This window comes from Hyalella azteca, unplaced genomic scaffold (genome assembly GCF_000764305.2).
Source record: "Hyalella azteca isolate HAZT.00-mixed unplaced genomic scaffold, Hazt_2.0.2 contig9706, whole genome shotgun sequence".
Taxonomy (NCBI): Eukaryota; Metazoa; Arthropoda; class Malacostraca; order Amphipoda; family Hyalellidae; genus Hyalella; species Hyalella azteca.
The window spans coordinates 183,239-191,758 of record NW_025939768.1 but is presented as its reverse complement, the minus strand read 5'-3'; the positions used below and the strand labels follow the sequence as shown (position 1 = coordinate 191,758).

Sequence of the window (8,520 nt, the reverse complement as noted above, 5' to 3'; positions counted from 1 at the left end):
GGTATATACAAGGTCCCCGAAGGATTACTAGAATTTGAAACAAGAACCAACACCAGAAGCCACGGCTATAAGCTAAAAAAACTGCGCTGCAACTTCTCCACGCGACAAAATTTCTTCTCGCTTCGAAATCACCGACATGTGGAACAGCCTCCCCGATGACATCGTTGGCGCTCCAAGTATGAACGCGTTCAAGAACAGACTAGATCAAGCTATGGAAAAATATATGTTTAGATTTGAAATGCCTCGCTCCTTGTCGAACCCGGTGGAAGTCTAGTAGCTACTTCAAACTATTGCAGTCATGAAAAGATCCGGTCAAATGACACGAGTTTAGGTCTATGAACAAGGCACGAAACGGAAAAGAATCGGCGAACGGCCACATCAGGCCTACACTTCAGCGCCGACATCACTATGTTATGTTTATTAGCTGTCGACCAAATATCATGTTAAAATGACATGGACAACGTGCTGTACTGTACCTACTACCTACACTTTTGCATCACGAACACGAAGCTGTCAGTGACCAACCCACTAACGGTGAGTGTATGTGTTGTGCTGTCGCTGGTAAGGCTGTGCGTTATCATTTCTCTTCATAGGTTTAATTGTCACAGTTAGTTCATGCGTTTTTCTTTTTTGTTCTCTGCAAATGAAATAATTATTATATTAGTCATACTTGCATTATTGGAACGCGGGCGTTTCGGTATTGACGTTTCGACTTGGTCGATTTGGTGAATCACTCGAAGTTTATAGTAGGTAGCTACCATAGCGGCATAGCATATGATTGCGCGCTAAGATCAGTAAGATGCTATAGTGAATGGTGACTCCGCTAGCACATTCAGTGCATCTTTTGAGACACAAGAAGGTATTTTTAAGAGGCAGGTCAAAATCCTGCAATTAGTTTTTCTTAATCTGGTCTTGAAAATCTCAGGTTTATGAGTGACCCGGCTCCTAATCCTGTGGACGTGAAGAACATAAAACACTCACAACAGTACTCGGGTAAAATGTCCGATCGGAAAGCTGAGTTGGAGAGGAAGAAGGCAAAGTTGCTGGCTCTTAGAGAGGAGAAAGACAGAAGAAAGAGGGAAAAAGAAACTAAAGAGGTGAGTTAGACAACATTATATGATTATTGGGATTTGGGGGCATACTATGGGAGCAAGGAAATGTGCCTAACTGGCAACTAGGTAAATTGTTATGCAATTGTGGACTGTGGATAATTACTTAGTTTTTTCATTTCATATCTGTGGCCAAAATTTATTCCAACATAGTCATTTTGAAGTAAGTACTACTACTAGTAGTAGTAACATTAAAACGCATAGTGGCAAAGCAGAGAGTTTTTTAGACTCTCCCTCAAGTTCATTTTTGAGTCCTATATGTAGACCAGTACAGTATCCTGGATACCACATACCAGCATTATCATACTTAAAAAATTGGTTTAAATCTTGAGTAAATGAGGAAATTAAAAATGAACTGATTCTAAAAAAGCTCTGGTTTGCCAATATGATTAAAAGAACCTGGCTTTTTAGGACATTGAAAGTTGGAACTTGGAACTATTGTTCAACTTGAGGGTAAACACAGTAAAAACACCATATTCTGGAACATTAGGGATGTACCAACAAATGAATGGCTATAAAAAGATCACTTATGCGCAACTTGAGTTCTGATTGCTTTACAGTTTACATCACTCTCAAAACGCAACACTACGCGCCACTGGTGCCAGCATCGATGAAACTTCACAAACTTGTCATATTTATTGAAAAGCCTTTAGAATTCAAATCTACAAAATCCCTGAAATCCGATGCTGTGTGTGACTAAATTCAGCATAGGGTAAACGTGGTATATTCCGACATCGTGGGTAATTCCGTCACCTTTCTAGTTTTTCCTTTATATTAAGCTTTGTTTTAGTTCCATGCATTTGTTGATGGTTGAAATGGTGACCTCATACATTTGCGCGTTGAACTACTGCCAAAACACTAGGTCTTGGCCATCTAGTCACACTCAGGATGATGTATGTTTTAGGTTAATTTTCCCGTGCATTTTCACTTTTTTTTAAGCTATTGCTGTGCACAGTTGGCGCAATGTAATGAAAATTGATCATCTTCGCGCACGTGTTTGCGCAATCCCGGCCATCTTTATTTTAGAAGAAATTTTCTCCAAATTAATTAAGTAGTGTTCAATATTCATTAGTGTTCTAATTCAAAGCAGTGTTGTATTCCAATACAGCTCACACAGCGAACGGAATTCGAACACGTGGATGACGGCATTACGTATCAGTAGAATTTGAAGGGCGGACGGAATACGCCTTACCACGTGCCGAATATTGCCACACACAGTGTCGGAATATAGGGATTTGGTAGGTTTGCATTCTAAAAGCTTTTAAATGAATATGGCAACATTTTGTGACGTTTCATCGTTGCTGGCGCGTAGTACGGTGTTTTGCGAGTCACATAAAGCAGACAGAACTCGAGTAGCGCATACGGTTATTTTTTTATAGTTTTTCATTTCTCGATGGGTCCTTAATGTGTTGGAATATACCGCGTTTACCTATTGTGAATTTATGAGACTAATTCCGACAGGCTGACAGCGCTTCAAAAGTTCAAACTCTTACTAATTCGTAATTCTGACGCACTGTGTTGGAATTCCAACACCCTGTGTGAGCTGTATCAGAATGACACAGCTCAGAGCCTCTGAACGAGCTTAATTACAAATTTTTAATTTTTTAATTAACACTTTGACTGCGACTTGAAATATAGTCTGTATTCCAGTGGTGCGACTCATTCAAACTTGAATCACTTAAGTTACAGACAAGGCAGCAAAATCAGGGCTAGTGCGCTACTCTTGTTTGACCGAGTTCTACAAGCTTCTGACATAAAAACCGTGAGCCTCTATTGGTGCATGTCGCCTGGGATGGAAACTTTCATCTTACTAGGCAACGTGCGCCATATGAGGTACACGGCATTTATTGTTCAACTACAATAAAAAATTTGCATCACACGGGTACTAACGCTTTAAAAAAATATTTTCTGTGTGAATGGAATCGGATTGTGACTGCAATAATCAAACTACAAGTCATTCTGGGGTAAAATGCTGCTAAATGGGAAGTTTATTATTCATTTAGATGATTTCTTATAAACCTGCTCTAAGCAAAGCATGAAGTGGTACCAACAACTGTTCAAGTTATTGGCAAAAACTGTAGCAAATGCCTGGGTGCTTGGTGACCAGTTCTATAGTCAGTAAAAATCGATGTGAATTGCTGAAGTCGTTGAAGATTACTGAATGTATTTTCACTAGTAATAGATCAGACATGTGAAGAAATGTTTCTATAACTAAATCACAATGATTTTGGATGTTGGTGTTCCAGCTCTAAAGTATTTGAAGCTGAGGATCTGAACTTCATGCCATGACGAGCTACTGATCTGAGTCTTGCTTTAACATAATTGCAAAAAAAGGAAGTTAGTTGGTGCTAAAGTGAGACAAAAAGCTAGAAAAGTAACTATCAATTGCTAGCCCAGTACTCAGAATCAGTATCACTGTTTATCTTGCTTTTTACGGTGCCATTCTGTTTCTGTGTGAGCTTAGGCAGCTTTCAAATGACTAATACTTATTTTTCTACTGCTATAATCCATACCAAGACCGAAAAAATGATTTTCAACATATTGCAACAGGATAACCCCCTTTGTTAGATACTTTTTCCTTTTTGTACCCACTCATTATTTCAGGCTACATTCCAACTACTAAGATTCTTATGATTCGATTGCACAACATTCATATAGGTTTTTGAAAACTTTGTCAATTATCCATCATATTTTTCACAAGTTTATTATCCGGCTGATATTTTGAAGAGCTTTTTTTAAAAAATTAAATTTTTTAAGCATGCCCATGTATGGTGCACATCGCAGTTTGGGACATGCATGCATGTACCATATATGGCGCACGTCGCAGTCAAAGTGTTAAGCTTTTAATTAAGAGCTATTAAGCTTTTAACCCTTTCCCGGGCCGATATAGAAATACGCAGAAATTTTTATTTCCAAGTCCATTTGTACAAAAATACGGGCAATCCTAAGATATATTTACTCCTGAACTTTTTTTGGATTTTTGTATATATATGCTGCAAATTGCAAAAAATTAAGTGATCATATTTGGGGCCTTGCCGGCATATATATGGATAGAAATCGTCATCAATGAAATGATCATATACAGGTTTTTGCCGTTTTGAGGATAAAAAATTCAGTGATACGAAAACCAATATTTTTTATTTAAAACGAAAAATGAGCATAAGCAAAGCTTTTCAAGTTTTTTGTTCCACTTTCAGGCTAGTGTGATAACAGGCTGATGCTCGTTATGCTACCTTTCCATGGTAACCACGGAAACAGTTCCACTCTGCATTGAGGCACAGGTGGACTTTGCACACTTCACAAACAATGTTTGATCGAATGATATGTCCTTGTCGGCTGCAGTTCTTGCATGTGTGACGATTCATGAAGTGAGGAAAGTGTGTTCTCAAACCTATCTGATTTGTTAGGAACTTGGCTTCGATGTCCTCGGACAGCCTTTGAAAGAGTAGGCTGATGAGGTGAAATTGGTTGATGTCCACCAGGAGTCAGGCTTCTGGGACGTTGAGTGGTATTGGACTTGTTTTTAGGGAAGTTTTTGAACACTTTGATGCGAAAGTCCTTCAGAGGCAGATCCTTTTTTTCCCATAGAGCCCTGCAATCAATAACCAAGCATTAGTAATGCAAAGGTCCAGGCTATAGGCAAAAAGTCTCATGTACCACCTGCACGACCTCATTGGAGTGCGGTAGAGGTAAACCAGCATGTCACTCTTAGCAATTCCCCCCATATTTGCATTGTAGGACTTTATGACATTCGGACATTGCACTTCTTCTTTGCGCTTTGTTTCATTGCAGTAGCGAGAGCAGGCTGAGACTGGGTCAACCCCTAAATAATTCGATAAAATTGTAAGTGTAACTGTAAAAGTGTAGTCAAAATGACCTTGCGAAACGCTCTTCTTTTCAAAGTTCTTTGTAGACTTTGTGTGGTGGGTTTCTAATTCTATTTTCCCTTGCAGTCCCCGTGTATCTACACCCATGGGTGTTTTTCAGGTAGCGTGCAATCTGCAGACTAGTGAAAAAGTTATTGGCAAATATTGCTGACTGAGAACATTTCATTGTTTGTGCAAGGACAGAGACAATCTTGCTAGTGGTACTGAGGGCTTCTTGCTCTGGCGTTAGCTTGACGCCATGACCTTGAAGCATAGTCAAGCCTTGGTAGAGAACCATATTGTGGACAAACCCATCAGCCAACGCTCGTGAGAACAGCTTGAATTCCCACTTGTCAGGCTTGTTCTGGATGTACTGGCGCAGATTTCCAGCCGTCTTTCCTTTGAAACCAACCATCACTTCATTGATTGACTGCTTAGGTGCTTGTGGTTCGCACCGGAAGGCTTGACTGATGAAGTTGAAGATGGGTCATATTTTGTAGAAACGGTCAACGGTGGCACAGATCTGACTGTTGTCATCGAAATGTATTAGTCGGCGCAGAAGTCTGAAGTGTTTGGAGGTAATTAGTTCTGCAACTTGAAGCGCTCTGGTTTTCATTGCCCAATAATCATCAAGTGAGGGGAGCTGCACAACTCCCATGTACAGAAGTATGGCAATAAAGGTGCGGATCTCTCCATGTTGTAGGCCTTGACTGCTTGTCATTTTCATTCAACTTGGCCCGTTTCTTCTTTGTCTGACCTCTGTTGGTGGTGCTCCTTTTCTCCTGAGGGGTTGCGGTACCCATGTCCTCTTCAACATCTTCCTCGGGTACCTCTTCTAAGACTGGCCTTCTGCATCGGCGCTTACTGGTAGGGGGTTGCCCTTTGGTGGTATCAGGAGTATCCTCATTATGCAGGTCAGGGACAGGCATATAGTTCGGGTCAGACGTCAGAGATGTCATCATCCAGCGAATGGCCATCGCTGATGCTATGGTCCAGAGGTACTACAGTTGTGTGGGTCTGGTTCTTTTATTAGAATCTTGAAGTTGAGAACTGAAAATAACAAAGATATTTAGCAGAGTCTCCCATGAAGCAAATTCTTTAGATGTTTGTCATTTCACCATGCAACTATAAACTAAAAATAACTTGCTCATAGGTCCCCCATTCATTTAAATTATTTTACGTTTGTTCACAATTCGTTCTATGTCCTTTGCCCTGCGACTTGAGTTAACATGTCATGAATATTGAGGAAACTTTAATTGAATGCATAATATCTTGAATTTCACCCAGAATATTGCAATCCTATTTCAATAAGATCGTCAATTCATTGCAAGATCATTAAATACAGCTACAATAGAATAGAGATATCAACAATACTCACCAGCATGTGCATATCACAATTTATCACACAGAATTTATATCACAAAGCACTAAAGAAATTCACTTAGATTTAGTGGGCATATGTCCAGGCACAGTCACTTGAACAATATTCTAAATTTGAGCATAAAAGGGGGCATGTACACATATGATCACTTTGCCATTGTACCATATTTGAGTGCTGCCGGGTACATGACCATATATAGTCACACTGTTTTTTATGGTCTAATTTAACCAACTTGCCTCCATATAAAGCAAATAACATTATTACCATTCGATTAGACAAGTTTTCAACTATGATACAACTGCCTATCATGAACATACTGACATTACTTGTTGAGATTTCACTAGTTGAGTGGAGGCTGGTGGAGCACAAACTGCACATTAGGTCATATCTTGGCGGTGACTAATTTTCAACTGAGCTCACAATAGTGCAAGAGCGCGGCGGAGAGCAACGCCATACATGAAGCAACTAGTGCAAGATCTGTGATTGGCTGGAACACACTGTCAGGCTCCCAAACTCATTGGGGGAGTTGTGGGGGGCCACTTTTTGTCCCCAATTTTGGTTACCATATATGGTAACTTACCCGCAAAAGGGTTAATTAAGAAAATTTTAATTTTTGAACACAGCTCAGAAATAGCTGTGTGTGTCCAATTCCAAGCTGTGTCAGAATTAGTTTTTATGTGTCTAAAACCCTCTCTTAACTTAATCATCTATTAATTTATTTACCACTTGAAATCAGCAAATACAAGTATAGTCAGATGGGGTAAGACAGGACCGAAATCACTAACAAGCGTGTAGCATCTATATCATGAATAAATAAAAAACCCTAAACCTATCACAAGGTGTAGTTATGCAATGGGCTTCTAAGCTACAACTCAGACTTTCTGCATACAACATAGTTTTCTGTACAGATTAAAAAAAGTGAGCTGGTCCCATCTTACCCCTGTCTCTTATACACATCTAGATGTGTATAAGAGACAGGCTCTAACATATTCTTCTATCAAATTAAATTCATTGCAATTAGAATGCATGATATGGGCTGGTCCTTTCTTACCCCATGAAGGCTGCGATCCTGTCTTACCCCATTTGACTATATACTTAAAGGATTCCTAATATATTCACAGACTTATTTAAAAGTCTCAAATCATAATATTCTTTCTATTCAAACAGGTTATCACTATTTGATAGAGCAAGGTCAACTATCAACTTTGACACGTGTTTCGATGTTCTCACTAGTTGGCTTGGACTTTTGCTCTGAGGATCTGAACATTTTCCCACCAGACCTAGTGTTATGCGGGATTTAGCATGAATCTGGCGCGCAATAGTATGATGTCACCATTTCAACCATCTACGCATGCGTTGAAGTAAGACAAACCTTAATATAAAGGAATAAGTTGAGAAGTGTCGGTATTACCCACGATGTCGGAATATGGTGCGTTTACCCTAAGCTATGAATATGTGGAATGGGGTCTAGGGTTGCCTGGGATCAAGTGTGTAAACGTCCTCCTTTAGTCTTTAGAGCTGCGATTAAAGCTTTCCTGCCATTTCCAGAATCAAATTTCTGCCAGATGAATTACTTTTTATCCAATTGTTAACAATATTGCACATTCACTCAATCAGATCAGGCTGCAGATTCCAAATGTATTAGAAATTTGTCACGTTGGAGCTGCGAGATTCTAGAAACAAGAAGGAAATTTCCAATCCTGCCTTAGGAATGACCCATCTAACTGAAAAATTGGGCATAAACCACCAGTGAATAGGACAGAAACACCTGTGGCCCTGCAAATTTGTTCAATTTCACCTATTCCTATGGTTTTTCTCAAATTTCTTCAGTAGAAAATGAGGAAAAACAAAAAATTTTGCCCATAAAAAACAACCTTTGCAATGACCGTTTTACATGCAATTTTAGGAAAATTCTGCCCTATACAGGGTGTCCCTAAAAAACAATACCCAACTTTGAATGGCTCTGACTCAAAAAGTAATAAAGTTAGACAAATATGGAAGGTCAGGATTTGTTCCCTATGTTTTTCTGCATCTCTCCACCAAAAATCAGACAGATCAATGTAGCCATAAGCGTTTGATAGAACTTTCAGTGACATGTGCTAAAATCGTGCTTGCGCAAAGTTTTAGTAAGATCATTTTGCATAATCATTACGTTGTCTTGACA

At 39.4% G+C, this 8,520-nt stretch overlaps 1 protein-coding gene across 1 annotated transcript in view; it reads left to right on the top strand.

The window, feature by feature from the left end:
* Positions 1-546: 546 nt before the first annotated feature.
* The window catches only part of LOC108677966 (cytoplasmic dynein 1 intermediate chain-like), a 22,996-nt gene continuing 15,022 nt past the window's right edge, over positions 547-8,520 (top strand). The window contains exons 1-2 of the mRNA XM_047882119.1: positions 547-561; positions 926-1,097. Of these exons, the coding sequence (XP_047738075.1) occupies positions 930-1,097 (168 nt within the window). The 5' untranslated portion in view covers positions 547-561; positions 926-929. The remainder of the gene's footprint in view (positions 562-925; positions 1,098-8,520) is intronic.